The following is a 17,885-nucleotide window of genomic DNA, read 5'->3' as shown; positions in this document are numbered from 1 at the left end:
AATTTTAATTACCATGCATTCCTAGAGGATAACGTGTCTTAAATCCCTCTATGCCACCTTAGGTGGAAGTAGAGGATGGAGATCCTGGAGGAAGCATGGCCACTAGTACTGTCGAGTACGTGTGTTTCTGTACATCGTGGAACATAATTTTGTTGTCTGGTTGCATTAAAACGTTGACCAAAAAAATCAAGAATATAAAATTCCACCATCATTGTGTCCGAATACCTTTGTTTACCCATTCTCTATTTTATTCATGTTATGTCGTGACAAGCGCCTCAGCCAAATTCTGAGTATTTGATCCTAAAACAGTATTTGTCACAAACGAATTGTTTGACCCTTGACACTCACCTGTAAAACAGACACTCTGACCTCCTAACCTGTGAAGAGAGTGATGAAAATCAAGAGGGAGGAAAAGTGAGGAAGCTCTAATTTGAGTCATTACTACCCGCCCCTGCCCAGTCCGCGCGGGAGGCTTGGCGCGGGACTGCGCAGGCGCGCCCCCGTCGGCCCCGCCCCACCTCCGTCGACCCCGCCCAACCGACGTACGGCGCGCGCACGACGCACGGCGTCCTCGCTCCCGGGGCGTAGCCCAGCTTGCGCCGAATCACCGAGGTTCTCCCCAGCACCGGAAATGAAACTGGCAGGTTTGCCTTCAAATTCTCGGTGAGTGGAAGCAGCGCCCTGAGGCTGGTGACGGTTGGACCAGGAAGTGCTGGGTCCGTGAGCACAAAACAGGGTGGTTGGGGCAGGACAGGGCAGGCCCTCCTTCCTCGCTGCCCGGAGCCCCGCTCGGCCCTCCCGCTCCGCCTGCCGGTGGGCGGTTTCCTGAGGAGCCTCGGAGACACAGGTGAGTGTTGGCTCTCTAGGTCTCCTGGGAATCCCCGACCCATGTGGCCGGGTCGGCGAGGGATTCGGGAGCCTGTGATGCGATCCCGCTGCGCATTCGGCTGTGAACTTGCCGGTGCCTGCGCCGAGGTCCTAGGTCCTTGCTGTTGTCGCTGACACCTGTGGCTCGGGTGACGGTCCCCCTACCGGAGGAGTCCTGTCCGGACAGAGACTTCTGGGGGCTCCTGCCGATCCCACTCTAGGCCTGTCTCCTTAGAGAAGTCTCCGGCCGAGACAACCTGTTTTTATTTCCTCGCTTTTTTGACGGGTCCTCTCCCGAATTCGTCCACGCCCCCGCCCGAAACCCTCTACCCTAAAAAAAAACACCAAAAGCCTTGACTTTGGGGATGCAGCTTCCTTTCTTATGTTTTGTTAGGTAGGTGTGCTATTGTTGAGGATGTTCTTATTTAGTTTATTCTGGAGCCGGGCGTTCTCTGGGAGGCTATGGACCTTTTTGTTTAGAGTTGGTACCTTTTACAAAACGTATCCCTCGAAACTTTGTTTCATACTGTATATTATATGGTGATGAAGTTAGCGATGAACGTGGATCCTCAGTGCTTTGCAGTGGATAGTCTCAGGCCCTTATTTACTCAAAAATAATTTTCTCTTTTAACTGCGAAGTGCCATTTTTATATCAGTCACTAACATTTATATCAGTTACTAACATTGCTGCTCTCTTGAAAGCACTCATTTGTCTTCCTCTTTGAAATCAGACCTTTAGATACTGCTGAGGACATTCCTAACGTTTTAGAATGTGTGCGATAAATCTTTGCCCCATAGTCACAATGCTAGAGCACCAAGGTAGCGAAAGATTCTTGTGATGTTCATACAGGCCTAAATATCTTAGTGTGCAGCCTTATTTTTTTTTCCAAAGGAGATTGTTTTTGTAATCAGTGAGTTCTCACACGAAGAAATAGTGGCAAAACTCTGTCTTGTATTAGTATTAATAACTTGTAACTTGTTTCATATCTTAAAAAAAAAAAAGGCAGTGCCAATCGACTTTCCAACATTCTTAGACTGTGAAAAGCTATATAAAGCTACTTTATGGCATTGGTTATTCAAGACCTTTTTACATTTTATAGATTCAGTATTAGGCATATTATATAGTCTACAACGGATTCTGCATCTTATTTTGAAACTGGTATCACAATTCTGACAAATACTAAGGATTAGAGAATCTTGTAGAATTTACTGTATTAAAAACAATGTTGAATTTCTGTTTACAACAATAGTTCTGGATTGTTTGTTTTTTAGCTGTTTGCTTAAAAAGATACTCTTTGTGGATCACACAACATCGCATTCAGTTTGCTAGAAATTTTGCTGTAATATTGAGTTTTTAGTGTTTAAAAAAATTTTGACTGTTATTTGAATTAAAATTTCATGTTGCATCTTACTTAGTTTAAATAAATGAATTTAGTCATTAAGATAAATAAATACTCAGTACACTTAAGCAAAAGGATGGTTCTGATAGGAAGGATCATGTAAAGGAAAAGCTTGCTGTGAGATAAAGCATGCATCACCTATGCTTATGTTTATTTTTCTCTTTAATAATCTCTTTAAAAACCAACAGTCTGTGTTTTTGGACAGTCTCATTTTTTATAATTTTATAATCTCATTTTTGTTCTACTAATTGAACCAACAGGTAGTGTTTACAGTTCACTGTCGTTAAAATTTGGTCTACAGGCTTTTCTTCACATATATTCATTTCTTCAAGTACTGCCAGATATTGTGTCAGGTAGACCCAAATTCTGTCTTCCTAAAGTGTAATTTTGGCAATGATAAGGATGTATTCTTGAAAATTGAAGAATCTCATAAATTTAGTGTTGACGTTCATTTCAGAAGAAGAATGTCTGATACTAAAAGAATAGGAAAATTTGTTTTTTGTCTAACATTTATTCATTGCATGGTATTTTGATACATTTTCGGTAAACACATCATTTCTTTGATAACCAAGAATTTTTCAGGTCATTTTTAATGTGGCCTTGGATTGACTTTACATTTGTTTGTTAGAAAATGTCGATTCATTGGCTCCTCAGGAATTTTATCTGACTAGAAAGAAGTATCCATGACACGGAACCTTCAAAGAAGGCCTGGAGTGACTTCTGTGAATTTTGGAACATTGAGCCCTGGCCCTCAGAAATACAAAAGGACAACCTATATATAAGTAACAACTTAATTTGGATTTTTTTTTTTTTAGTTGGGGGAAGGGAAGAAAGATCTGGAGGGAGTCTGTTAAGGAAAAGAGAGAGAGAAGGAAAAGACGTTAGAGTCTTGCTATCTATGCTTATCCAGATCAGCGATATACTGCCAGCAGCCAGCTCCAGCTGTACCCGTATAACATTATTGCTCAGACTAGGTGTCACTGTAGGGCATATATAGCTTCAGAGCAAAAGCAGTCGCACAGTTCTGGTAGGGATGAGTTGAGGATCAAGCATTGTGAGAGTGCTGAGGGTCAGAAACTGGACAAAAGTAAGAAATCGTAGTAGTTAGACAAAACCGGACAGTATTCATTCATTCAAAGATTTACTGAGTATCTGCTGTGTGAAAGGAAGCATGGTTCTAGGTGCTGGGGATATATCCATAAAATAACAGAGAGCCATGGTGTCTGACCACAGAGCTCTTATTAAGATGGAATATTATCAGTGGTCATGCTTTTCAGTCACGGGATTTTTTTTCCTTTTCTTTTGGACCCCAGATGCTCAGTCTTGAATTACTTATAGACCTCAGTTCATAGCTGTATTGCTTCATAACAAATTACCCGAAAACTTAATGGCTTAAAACAACAAACATTTATTGTCTCACGGTTTCTTTGGTCAGGCTCTGGGCATAGCTTGGCTAGGTGCTTCTGATTCAGGGTCTCGCACAGGCTGTAGTCAGGGTATCAGTCAGGGCTGCATTTATCTCAAGGGTCAGCTGAGGGAGAATCCAACTTCCTGCCTCCCTCACATGGTTGTTGGCAGGATTCAGTTCCTCTGGTCTGTTGGACTGGGGGCCTCAGTTCCTCACTGGCTGTTGCCCTTGGGCCTCCCTCCATCAGTTCTTTGCCATGTGAGCCTCTGCACTGGGCAACTCACAACATGGTAGCTGGTTTTCCCTTAGAGTAGTCCAACAAGAGAGCAAAAGACAGTAAGCAAGGTGGAAGTCCCAGTCTAATCTCAGAAATGATGTTCCATTATTTTTGTATATTCTGTTTGTTACAAGCTCACATTCAAGGGGAGATGATTACACAAGGGTATGGACACCAGGAAGCAGAGAGGTCATTGAGAGCCACCTTACAGGCTCTCTGTGACTATTGATGGATATAAGGCCCTTCTTTTGTTGTATTTATTTTTGGTTACTCCCCTACCCTTCATCCTCTTTCTTCATTCATATTTCCCTATCTCACCCTCCACAGACACTGTAATATATTTAATATATGTTCTTAGGTGCGTATGTGTCCTTTAAAAAAGAGTGTTTTATTCACCATATATATTGGGTTGGCCAAAAAGTTCGTACAGGTTCCATGACATATTACGGAAAAACCCGAACAAACTTTTTGGCCAACCCAATAAATATAGCATAATTTTAAGTTTATAAAATGATCTTGGCATTTAGACCTTGTTCTATGTCCCAAGTTTTTTTTACACCCAACCCTGTATTTTGATGATCTGTCCATGTTGCTATTTGCAAATTTTGTTCATTGCTTCCATCTGCTACGTAGTATTCTCTATAGGGTGCATCCACCATATTTCCTTACCTATTTTCTTAGCAGGGAATAGATAGATTACCTCCAACTATTGATTTCTCAAACAGTTCTGTCGTTAACATCCAAAAACAAGTCCCTTTGTGGGTCTGTGTGAAATTTCCTCTGGAATATTTACAGAAAAGTAGGGTTGCAAGGTCATAGGATATATGCATACATAATTTCTCTAAGTACTGCCAGATTGCTCTCCAAAATGATTATACCAGTTTATGCCCACACATTGTATGTGAGAATGTCCTTTTTCCCAAATAATTGTCAATACTTAGTATTATTGGATTTATTAATTTTTTTAATCTGGTAAATGTAAAAGGGGTCTCTCACTGCATTCTTCTATTACTAGTATCTGTACTTGTTAACCATTTGGGTTTTCCCTTCCATGAATTATGCTTTACGCCTTTATGTGCTACCCTTTTTAAATTTTATTTTATTTATTTATTTATGGCTGTGTTCGGTCTTCGTTTCTGTGTGAGGGCTTTCTCCAGTTGCGGCAAGTGGGTGCGCGGTGCGCGAGGCCTCTCACTATCGCGGCCTCTCTTGTTGCGGAGCACAGGCTCCAGACGCGCAGGCTCAGTAATTGTGGTGCACGGGCTCAGTTGCTGCTCCGCGGTATGTGGGATCTTCCCAGACCAGGGCTCGAACCCGTGTCCCCTGCATTAGCAAGCAGATTCTCAAAGACTGCGCCACCAGGGAAGCCTGCTACCCATTTTTGTATGAAGTTCTTTTGTCCGTTAGTATGAGGAATTACAAGGATGGATTTTCTACACGTAGATTATAATTGCATTCCTGGGATAAACCTTCTGGTCATGGAGAGAGAGAGAGAGAGTGAGTGTGTGTGTGTGTGTGTGTGTATGCGCTGATACACTGTTAGTTAGCTAATCTTTTTTTTTCTTTTTTTTTAGTTAGCTAATCTTTTATTTAAGATTACCATATCATGTTCATAAGTGAAATAGACTTTTTATTGCTCTTAATTAGTTTTGAAATTGAGGTGATTCTCACCGCATAAAAAGTTGATCAGTTTTCCCCTTGTTTCCTGGGCCAATTTTTATGTGATTGGAATTAGCTTCTGTCTAGAGGGTAGGTAAAATACCACCTATAAAAACCTCATATCCATATATCCACTAAGACTATGCTTAGTTCTTGTATATGGAAAGTTTCAGGGAAGATGCACTTAGCATTTATTGAAGACCTATTCTTTGCCAAGTACTATGGTAGGGACTCTAAATAGCCATTTATTCCTTCTAGTGCAACTCTTGGAAATAGTCACTATCCCAATTACAGATTTAAAAACTAAGGCTCATTAAAGTTAAGGGACTTGACAAAGGTGGCAGAATACAGTTCTAACCAAGATTCTTCTAACCTCAAAACACGTGTGTTTTCTGCTGTGTCACAGTGCCCTCCAAAAAATGATCTAACATTCTGCATTTGTTCTGCAGATGTTCAGTAAGACTTGTATGTCACGCACTGAAGTTACCATCTCAGACCTTTCCTCTGTAAATCCTGCTCTAAAAGAACTTAGAGATTCAAGGTAGACAAGTGCCTTGAGATGAAGGCCCCAGTAAAGAGCCAGGGGACTTTAGAAGGGGGAGGGCTTATTTTGAACTGGGAAGTTCGGAAGGTTGACATACTGGGAGAATTGCCATCTGAGTGGGGTTTTGACACATAGGTAGGGTTTGACTGTGGGAACTGAGGAATTTCTTTGAAGGAGTGGAAATTAGCATGAACAAATGTATAGAGATGGAAAGTACGTTGTGAGTGTCTTCAGAGATCCTTGGAAAGTATACTTTTAAAAAACTCTTTGGGGGCTTCCCTGGTGGCGCAGTGGTTGAGAGTCCGCCTGCCGATGCAGGGGACACGGGTTTGTGCCCCGGTGTGGGAAGATCCCACATGCCACGGGGCGGCTGGGCCCGTGAGCCATGGCTGCTGAGCCTGCGCATCCGGAGCCTATGCTCCGCAACGGGAGAGGCCACAACAGTGAGAGGCCCGCGTATCGCAAAAAAAAAAAAAAAAAACTCTTTGTAGTACTTATTTTTAAGAGGTAATATTAAATGTTTCTTTCTTTTTTAGCTTATAATTGAGCATGAGTCTTCTTATGATTAGTGAGAATGTAAAATTGGCCCGTGAATATGCATTGCTGGGAAATTATGACTCTGCAATGGTCTATTATCAGGGAGTTCTTGATCAAATGAACAAGTATCTATACTCAGTCAAAGATACATACCTCCAGCAGAAATGGCAACAGGTAAGAAACATGACTGATGTTTGTTTTAATGGTTTAAAATACTCAGATGTAAATAGGTAGTGCTTTTGAAGCTTTACATTAAGAGTGTATAATTTATTACATGGATTTGTATATAATGTTTCTTACAACTTGATTATTATATTAGTCCATATTCTCCATCATCAGTATGATGAGTTCTACTCAGTTATTCTAATTTTTGGAATCTAATAGTAATGGTTTTGAAATTTTTTTCTAGATCACATTTTTACCTGGTAAAATTAGAATTGACTTTATTAAGCCATTGTTGAAACTGCAGGTGACACCTGAATCTCACAAGTACCATATTCTCTATAGAACATCATAAAGCAGACCATATTTGCATCCCACGTGAGGAACTTTAGTCACTGAGGACCAGTAAAAGTTTATAGGTAGAAACTATAAACAGGTCCAGTTGAACATGGCATTTATAATATGGTTCAACAATGTCACAGGAGAGAAATATTATAGAAATTACTAGTCTTTTTGTGCTGGTCTTCTAGGTAGAGTATTATCCCTCAGATACTACTAAACTGCTTTTTTCCATAGTATTCCATATTTGTCCTAAATTTCTTTAAAAGAGAAATATTCTACCTCTTTGAACTTAACCTCTTTCCTTAAGTCTGCCTCTGCATATTTTACATTAGAAGGGGAAAACACTTTATTTCATAAAGAGGCTGAAATTTGTCACTGAAAGACTTTTAAGACCTTTTGTTCTTAGGCCAGCAGCTTTTACTTAAAAAGTCTAAGCTTTTTTATAAGGATATTTAAATCATTTAGTTTTAAAGCCAAATATTACTAACTTCATTTCAGTATTTCATATATATATATATGTGTGTGTGTGTGTGTGTGTGTGTGTATATATATATATATATATATATATATATAGTTTTAAAATTGAGTCAAGACTGCTTTTAAAAAATATATATTGGTTGTGTGTGGATTGAGCCATTTATCCTCCGAAGCTTTATTTTTCAAACTGTGGGATGCAGTCCATTAGTTATGAAATTAGTGGATTCTGATCAGCATTTTTAAAGTCAATTAAGTAGCATAAGAACCATTAAAGTGCAACTTGCAAAAGTATTGTTTTTACCAAACTTTGAAGTTACAGCTAACTTTTAAATTTGTTATGCACTTTGAATACGAACCGTAAGTCAGTCATGATGGCTTAATTAGCCAGGATACTTAATTCATTTTATCAGAATTAATTTTGCAATTAGAAATAAAGAACTCATGAACCATTATTAAAATTTCAACAGAATATTTTGGTATGGTTTCCTGGATATCTGATGTCAAAATGGAGGCTTCTGACATCTTTAATAAATGGCCCAACTTAATCTTGGCAGTGATTTATTAGTTACAGAAATTTAAAGAGCCATATTCTCCTTTGAAATCAGGTTTGGCAGGAAATAAATGTGGAAGCTAAACACGTTAAGGATATCATGAAAACACTAGAAAGCTTTAAACTAGACAGCACTCCATTAAAAGCTGCACAGCATGAGCTTCCAGCGTCCGAGGGAGAAGTCTGGTCCCTGCCTGTACCTGTTGAACGAAGGTAAGTGGAGACCCTTTAAGAAACACACTGGCACAGAAAACTGATAGCATTGGTTCTACCTAGGAAGAGAACTGGAGACTGAGAGATGGGAACGGGAGAGGGTTTTTTACTGAATACCTTTTGTAACTCTTAAATTGTATATCATGTAACTGCCTCATTTCGGTAAATTAAATTTAGGTAGACATAGACCAAAAATATGCTTTTGTGAATGAGCTTAAAGTAGTGTAGGCACTGTTACCTTATGGAAGGAACATGGGGATGGAGATTGAAATATCTGGGCTCTAGGTCTGTATCATTATTTGTAGCTCTGGGAAAATCATGTAACCTCTCTAGAGCTCAGCTTTTTGTTATGTAAAGTGAGGGAATTAGACTAAAACAGTGGTTCTCAAAAAGCTATCACAGAATACTGCTATCTATCAAGCTATACTGCTGCTAAAATTTAAAAATGGGCTTTTTAGTTCACAGAAAAAAAGAAAAGATAAAATGTTCTCAATTATAGGTTTTTCTTTGGTATTTTTATCCCCAGTTTCCTATTACCTGGTGCCAGCAAATGAACAATTAGTGAAAGTTGATATTTACTGAAATGCAGAAGAGCCAATTATGCTTAGTTCCACTACATAATTTTTAACTGACGAGTGTGCAAGTGGGTGTCATTTATCCGTTTTACTCACATAATAGATTTCGTAGTTTATATTGTGGGTTTAAATACATTAGTGTAAAATAGCATCGTACAAAAAACACTGACTTTCAGGTTCTTTGTCCCTTAACCAGTTTGAGAACCTTGCATTAAAACATTGCTCAGGTGTTTTTCAGGTGTTTAAGATTCTATCATTATAACTGTTCATTCTCAATTGTATTTTATGATAGGTGCTAGATATTGAGTGCTCACAGAGTTCTGAGCACTAATACAGGATACACATGTTACTTTATTTCTTACAATAAGCCTTCCAAATAAGTCATATTTTCTCTGTGTTTCAGGTAAGATAGCTGAGGTAGAGGGAAGTTAAGTAACTTTTTCCCATTATCACAGAGGTAATAACTGGTGGAGCTAGGATTCGAACCCAGATATGTTTGATTACAAAGCTGGCACTCTGCCATACCAGTTATTCCCAAACTCTAGCATACATAAAGGTCTCCTGGGATACTCATTCAGAATGTGGATTCCGGGGCTTCACTCCCAGAGAATCTAGTGTAATAGCAGGTGGAGCCCAGAAGTCTTCAGGTGATTCTGATACAGGTGGTCAATGGATCACACTTCAAGAAGTACCATACCAAAGTGTTTCCCCTCGTTTAAAATTAACTGATGGGTATTGATTGTTTCTTAGCCACTTTGATTTTCTTCAGCTCCAGATAAAAGTACTAATGTTCTGTTATTGACTCTGATACCTTCTGAATATTTACTAAATTTTACCCTTACTCTAAGTACTTTTATGTATATTTTCTGTTTTATTTTAGAATTCACTAAAAATAAAAAAAAAAGTACAGCAATAGGCTCATTAAAGAAAAATAGGAAAATGCATAAAAGTAGGGGGGAAATCATAGAGTCATCCTAGTGCAACTTCTAGTCTTTTATGCATTGTTTATTTTCATAGTTGTAGTTGTGCTATATCCATAATATAGAACCTTGTACCCTGTTTGTTTAAAAAATCCTAAAAGTAGACAACAATTGTCATACACTTACCAAATACCGTGTTAATTGCTTTACATATATTACATATATTATTTAATTCTCAAAACAGTCTTAGAAGGTAGGTACTAAACTTTTAGCCCCAATTTCTGATAAGGACACTTAAGCTTAGATAGGTTAAGTAATTTGCTCTTCATATTGTAAACGTTGATAATTTATAAGCCATCTTAGACCTTATTCTCTGTTGCTTTTAAAGGGTTGTTTGCTACTCTTTTGAGGGATATAACCTACATAGTTAATCATGCTCTTATTCATTGTTTCCTCTTTTTTAAAAAATTTTTATTTATTTTTGGCCACGTTGGGTCTTCATTGCTGCACACAGGCTTTCTCTAGTTGCGGCGAGTGGGGGCTACTCCTCGTTGCGGTGTGTGGGCTTCTCATTGCGGTGGTTCTGTTGTTGTGGAGAACGGGCCCTAGGGCATGCGGGCTCAGTAGTTGTGGCGCACAGGCCTAGTTGCTCCGCGGCATGTGGGACCTTCCCAGACCAGGGCTCACACCTGTGTCCCCTGCATTGGCAGGCGGATTCTCAACCACTGCGCCACCAGGGAAGTCCTCCCCTTTTTTGTTGTTACAAATAAAGTGAATATTTTTCCACATTTATGATTACTTTTTCTTAATTTCAGAAGTAGAACTAATAATAGATGAGTCAAGTTGTGTTTTTATTTTATTTTACCTATGAATATGTCTTACTCCTACTTTCTTTTTTTTTCCCTCCTTCTGGAGAATCATCATTTGGCCCTTGTATCAGTCTACTCTGGCTGCCATAACAAAATACCACAGACTGGGTGGCTTAAGCAACAGGAACTTATTTCTCACAGTTCTGAAGGCCAGAAAGTCCAAGACTAAGGTGCCAGCCAATTTGGTTCCTGGTGAGGACTCTTCCTGAGCAGTGACTTCCTCTTCTCTGTGTCCTCACATGGCAGAGGGAACAGCAAGCTTTCTGGTGTCTCTTAATAAGGATACTAATTCCGAGATCGACCCCACCCTTTTGATCTTATTTACCTTTTAATTACTTCCTTACTTCAAATGATCACATTGGGGTTTAGGAATTCAACATAATGAATTTTGGAGGGGTACAAACATTCAGTCTATAACAACCCTGTAACTCCTTTATCAATTACTGGTAAGAACTTTCCAATGAATAGATGTGCCCAGTGATTATTCAGTTGATTTCAAATTTAATGAACTGTTTGGTTGCCACAATCTCATATGTGGAGGCAGGAGGCTTCTCTCTTAGGGGTAATGGAAAGTTGAGTTAAATGAGTCCTTCGTCTTGAAAAGTCTATGATGATGAACCCTAGTGTCCCTCCTTATTGCTTCTGGCTTTTCTTCAATATCTTTTTATGTTTCTGAGTTTAAATGCCCTGGATTACTATTAACTACAAAGTTCTCCTCTTTGACTTTATTTGCTGCATCTTTCTGTTTCTTCCTGTAATTTATTTTACTTGCTTCCTCAACTGAATATCCCTCAAAACTCTTTATTTTTCTGTTGGTCTTAATTTGTATTCATGCTTAAGAGAGCTTATTCTTTCAACTCTCCTGGTGATTCTGACCTTGACATTGCCTAAATTTTAATCCCATTTGAAGAACAGATTTAACTGATCCAGCATTCTAGTGCTGTGCACAAATATGTTTGTACAGGAGGTTCACTGAAGCCTTTTAGAGGAAAGATTAGAAATAGAATAGAACTTTTTGGTATGATTCTTTTAAAAGTCAGCTCATGGTCCCTCAAACATCTTCTCATCTCACTGCATAAAACCCAAAGTTGTCAGTATGTCCCTCAGTGCCACCCTGTGAGATCTGGTTCTCTGCTACCTCTGTGACCTAAGTTCTTACAGTTCTCTCCCTCAGCCTTCTTGAACAAGTCAAACACAAATGCTTTAGTTCTCTGCACTTGTCTTTCCTTCAACTCAGATGTTTGATGGCTTGTTCTCTTGTTTCTTTCAGGTCTCTACTTAAATGTCACCTCAGAAAGGCCATCTCTGATCACCCTACCTATATCATTCCGTAGACCCTACCATTCTTTATTTTCTTAGATAGCATTTAGCATCATCTGAGGTACTGTTTATTTCTTCATTGAAACCCCCTCTGCCCACACACACACTTGAATGTGAGCCTGTGAGAGTAAAGGCTTTCATTAAAGTTATTTTAAAAAATTTGTTACTTTAAATGCAGAGTAGTGCCTGTCAGTAGTAATAGTTCAGTAAATTATTTTTCGGATAAATGAATAGCAGTAAGAAGTGGATAAAGGGAATTCCCTGGCGGTCCAGTGGTTAGGACTCCATGCTTCCACTGCAGGGAGCATGGGGTTCCATCCCTGGTCAGGGAACTAAGATTGTGCAAGCCACAAGGCGCGGCCAAAATAAAAAAAAAAAAAGAAGTGGATAAAGTGTGACACATTTTATGTGACTGACTGCCAGCTAGCCACTAAAAGTCATTTATGAGGTGATGATAGAGGAAAGAATACCGGCAGTGCCTCATGATATAATGAGTAGAGAAAAATATGAGCATATGTGTATTTAATGGTTCCAATTTTGTTTAAATGAAAGGCAACCATAAGAAAATAAACTAATATGTTAAGTGGTTAACTCTGGATAGTGGGGTTAAGGGGACTTTTTCAAATTCTTTATACTTTATTATAATTCAGTGTCTATTTTATATTATTTTTCTTAAGAGGAAAAATAAATATATATTTTAAGGCAGTATCCCTACTTGGCTATCCAAGTTTCTAAATCCAAAATTGAACCCTCCTCATTCCTTTCACATATATATTGGTTTGGCTTATCATCCTCCCAAATTCTCATTCTCAACCTTTCACATCTAAGAGTATCTTTTTTCATAGTGTCTCTTAGATTTTTTTTTTTTTTGGCGGTACGCGGGCCTCTCACTGTTGTGGCCTCTCCCGTTGCGGAGCACAGGCTCCGGACGCGCAGGCTCAGCAACCATGGCTCACGGGCCCAGCCGCTCCGCGGCATGTGGGATCTTCCCGGACCGGGGCACGAACCCGTGTCCCCTGCATTGGCAGGCGGACTCTCAACCACTGCGCCACCAGGGAAGCCCTATCTCTTAGATTTTTATTGTTACTCCTTGAGCTAGACCCTCATCTCATGCCTTGATAACATCTCCCTGCTTTTTGGTTTCCTTCATCAGTGTATCTTATTTATTATTAGACTGATCTTTCTGAAGCCTTTTCAGTGGCCGTCAGCTAAAAACCAAGCCTCTTGAACTGGCAGTATTTAGATCTACCTACTGAACCACCTTATCTGTTCAGTATCATGTTTTAATGTTTACCATGTCTTCACAGTTAGTATCTTTATAACCTTTACATAGATTAAGCTCATCTTGCTTTCTTTGCTTTTCTTCACTGAATTTCTTGTCTGCAATTGTACCATCTTGTTTAGGTCAACTTCTGTGTTTCCAGGTCCAATTTACTTTGTCTTCAAGAGGCCATTCTTTCACACTTTCTAGTATACTTGCCTAGTCTTATGTATCTTCTTCTTTCTTAACTATACTTGAGGTATTTGAGGATAGGACTCCCCTGCCTTTTTTATTGCTTATTTTACTGGCCCCAACCAAGTCTAGAAGTGTAGTAGGAGCCTAATAAATATTTGAGAGGTCTAAATCCTGCCACAGAAATGAAGTGATCTACATAGAGGTAAAGCACCATACATGAGTTCTTGTAACTGTCCATAGCCAGTGCTTTTGTCAGTTTTTTTTTAATGGGAAAATGATTAAATTTTATTAATTAAAACAGAACTGTGATACATTCTAAATAAAATGGTACCAAATTGCACATATATCAGTACGTAAGTGTGAATTCTACACCTGTGCTTTGTCCTTGCTCTTTTGATAAAACTCCCTTCTCTGATTATCGTTCTCTTTTCAGTTTCCAAGAATCAGACTAATTTTTCATCTATCCTTGATATACAATAGCTATTTCCTTTTAAAAGAGAGGTGATGATCACTTGACTTCTGTTATTTCTACCATGTAACCATAGTGCACCACAGACAGCTATGTCCAGTTAGACCTTAGATTTCAGTGACCTCAAGTTTATTCAGTTTTATCTTGTGTTCAGTTATGCCTTTGCTTCTTTAGTTCATAAACTAATGTACACACTATGTGTGTTCATCTATATATGGACCAACTCCAAGAGTTGATTATGATTTTCATGATCTTGTGTTTGATTAGACCCTCACCAGGACCTAGAAAACGCCAGTCGTTTCAGTACAGTGACCCTAAACCACAGAGTAACCGTCCAAGTACAACTGTCAGAATTCACCGTCCATCTGCACACAGTGTTCACAATGACAGAGGGAAAGCTGTTCGTTGTCGGGAAAAGAAAGAACAGAATAAAGGAAGAGAGGAAAAGGTAAATGTTACTGATTTTCATAAATGAAAAAGTTATTTATTAACCTTAAAAATGAAGACTGTACAAATTTTAATAATTTTTAGTAATTAAATCTGCTACTATAATAAAACCATAGTCACACTCCACCTAGGCTAGGATTTTTCCTACTCACTATTCAACAAATAATTTTGGTTGTTTTTTGTAACTTTCTATCTTGATATAATTTCTGACTTGCAAAACAAGTTACAAGAATGGTATAAAGAACTTCCAGTGTGATGAATTGGGAGATTGAGATTGACATGTATACACTGATGTGTATAAAATGGATGACTAATAAGAACCTGCTGTATAAAAAAATAAAGAAAAAAAAACTTCCATATATTCTTTACCCAGTTTTACCAGTTATTAATGTTATATCCCTTTTGCTTTATCATTTACTCTCTGTATATACTTTATTTTTCCTGAAGCATTGAGAGTAAGTTGTAGAAGTCATGCCCTTTTACCCTTAGTTATTTTAGAGTCAATTTCCTAAATACTAGGACATTGTTTTGCATAAAAACAATGTAGTGATCAAAAATCATAAATTTTGCATTGATACAGTACTGTTAGCTAATACACAGACCTTTATAAAATTTTGCCAGTTATCCCAATAATGTCATTTATAGCTCCCCCCGCCCCCCGTGCCAGGACCCAATATAGAAGCATACATTGCATTTGGTTGTCATGTTTCTTTAGTCTCTTTTATTTTTCTTTTTTCTTTTTTTAAAAATTTATTTATTTTATTTATTTTTGGCTGCATTGGGTCTTCGTTGTTGCATGCGGGTTTTCTCTAGTTGCAGTGAGCAGGGGCTACTCTTCGTTGCGGTGCGCGGGCTTCTCTTGTTGTGGAGCACAGGCTCTAGGCACAGGCTCGGTAGTTGTGACGCACGGGCTTAGTTGCTCCGCAGCACGTGGGATCTTCCTGGACCGGGGCTCGAACCCGTGTCCCCTGCATTGATTGGCAGGCGATTCTTAATCACTGTTCCACCAGGGAAGCCCTCTTTAGTCTCTTTTAATGTGAACATTTCCTCTGCCTTTATCTTTTTTGGCCTGACTTTTTTAAGAGTTATTTTGTAGAATGTTCCTCAGTTTGGATTTGCCTGATGTTTCCTCATGATTAGATTTAAGGTTGTACATTTTTGGCAGGAATACCACTGAAGTGAAGTTTTGTTCTTCTCAGTGTATCGTATAAGGAGGCACAGGATGTTTATTTGTTCTATTACTTGTGATAAATTGGATCACTTGGTTAGGGTGGTGTCTGCCAAGTCTCTCCACTATACAGTTACTCTTTTTCCCTTTACAGTAGTTTGTGGGGAGATACTTTGAGGTTATATAAATATCGTATTTCTCATTAAAGTTTCAGTTACTTGCTTTAGCATCCAGTGATTCTTGCCTGAAGCAGTTACTCCTCTGATAATTGAAAAATCATTTGCTAACGCTAGTATCTCTTCTACATTAATTACTTGACATTGAACTGTAAGAAAAAGCTCTATCTCTTCCCCTTTATTTAATTTTATCAGTATGGGCTGGTGGACTCTTATTTTATTCAGTGAATTAAAATCTGTTACTATCCTTTTGATGCTTAAATTGTCCAAGATTTAAGGAGCGGGAGACCCTTGAAGCTGGATCTTGTCTTTTTGACACGTACTCACCATTCTCTGAGCATTTCCTCATTTTCTGGCAAAATAGGACGTTCCAGGCTCTTCGTATATTTACCCCATTTCTCCCGGAAACCCTGGTTCCTATTAGTGAGGAATGAGATTTATAAACCAAGATTCCAGTCCCAGTTACTATTTGAGGGCCTGTGCTCTCTTGCAGTAAGAAGCATATGGGACTCTGAGAACCTAGTTTCTGTCCTCTCTACTTCCACCTCCCCAGTCCCTTGCCCCAGGCACATACCTAGTCTATGAAATGGTAAAGTACAGGCTCACTTGTTGGCTTGTCGTACCAAAAGGACCCCTCCACACCACCTGGGCAAAGTGAAAACTGGGTTGTAGCAAATGTAAAGCCCCCGGTGCTGCCCATTCAGTCCTTTTCAAAACATCATATCAGCCCGTACCTCAAGATCTTTTTCCTAAATTTGCAATCTAACTTTGTAATTCTGCTTGAGAACCTCATCCAGTAACCAGCCAAGCCACACCTTTAAACATAACCTTCCTTGTTGATATAGATACAGATGTGCATTTAGTTCTTGATTTTGTGGCATCACCTTTATTCCCCGTCCTCCCCATTTCTGGAGGTCATTTGCCCTTGTACATCTGGAGAGTCAGTTCCCTTGGGTCCCTCTCACCATCGTTCTATATAGTCCCATATTTCTGTACTTTCAGCAACAGCAGTGCTATTGTAGTTCCTGAAACAAGGAAGGGTATGCGGAAGGTGGCTAATGCCTCTGGCCTTAGGCAGTATTATCAATACCAAGGTTGCCCTCGCCTGTCATCTAGGGTGTGGGTTGTAAGCCTTTTAACCATCTGTGGTTTGTAGAGCTCAATGTCCTATCCCTTTTTCATTTTATATCTATACTTTTATACCCTGAGAAATGATGTGTAGAACCTGAGGTACTATAATCAGCAAATCAGTTGTCCAAGATAAATTAAATTGAATTAATATGATTTGCTTGTTAAAACAGGAAGATATAAAGCTTTTCAAAAATATAGCATGGTGATTAAGAGTATGGGCTTTGGAATCAGGGAGACTTGTATTTAAGCACCATCCCTGCTGTTTCTGAATGTATTACCATAAGCTACTTGGTCTTTCTAAATTTTATCCCCTCATATATTATCCCCTCATATATATCCCCTCATATATTATTATTATTAAATTACTTTAACGCCTGTCTTATAGAGTTTTTGTAGGATAAATAAAATAACTTTTTTAAAAAAAATTATTTATTTTATTTATTTATTTTTGGCTGCGTTGGGTCTTCGTTGCTGTGCACAGGCTTTCTCTAGTTGCGTCGAGCGGGGGCTGCTCTTCGTTGTGGTGTGCAGGCTTCCTCATTGCGGTGGCTTCTCTTGTTGCGGAGCATGGGCTCTAGGCACACGGGCTCAGTAGCTGTGGCTCGTGGGCTCTAGAGCACAGGCTCAGTAGTTGTGGCGCATGGGCTTAGTTGCTCCGCGGCATGTGGGACCTTCCCGGACCAGGGCTCGAACCCGTGTCCCCTTCACTGGCAGGTGGATTCTTAACCACTGCGCCACCAGGGAAGCCCCAAGATAACTTTTTTTTCTACCTAGTGTGTGCTCAATAAATGTTAGCTTTTATTTCCCAAACATTCCAGGTAACTGAGATTTTTGTTACATATGCTATTGACTTAAACAGTTTCACCATTGCATTTTTTAAAATTTTAATGAAATGTCTTAGAGGTTGATGACTACATT

The 17,885-nt window shown here is 39.1% G+C and overlaps 1 protein-coding gene across 4 annotated transcripts in view; it reads left to right on the top strand.

Moving 5' to 3' along the window:
- The first annotated feature begins 572 nt into the window (after positions 1 to 572).
- KATNA1 (katanin catalytic subunit A1) overlaps positions 573 to 17,885 on the top strand; it is a 34,701-nt gene continuing 17,388 nt past the window's right edge. The window contains exons 1-5 of one of the 4 annotated variants that reach the window (XM_081250549.1): positions 596 to 847; positions 2,922 to 3,049; positions 6,692 to 6,866; positions 8,279 to 8,436; positions 14,313 to 14,493. In XM_081250549.1, coding sequence (XP_081106675.1) covers positions 6,705 to 6,866; positions 8,279 to 8,436; positions 14,313 to 14,493 — 501 coding nt within the window. In that variant the 5' untranslated portion in view covers positions 596 to 847; positions 2,922 to 3,049; positions 6,692 to 6,704. Of the gene's footprint in view, positions 848 to 2,921; positions 3,050 to 6,691; positions 6,867 to 8,278; positions 8,437 to 14,312; positions 14,494 to 17,885 lie in introns of all 4 variants that reach the window. The other 3 variants (XM_081250550.1, XM_081250548.1, XM_081250551.1) reach the window with 3 other exon arrangements.

Source organism: Mesoplodon bidens (genome assembly GCF_964165515.1).
Source record: "Mesoplodon bidens genome assembly, chromosome: 12".
In the NCBI taxonomy this organism is placed as follows: Eukaryota; Metazoa; Chordata; class Mammalia; order Artiodactyla; family Ziphiidae; genus Mesoplodon; species Mesoplodon bidens.
The sequence above is the reverse complement of the archived record's forward strand: the minus strand, read 5'-3'. Positions and strand labels throughout refer to the sequence as shown.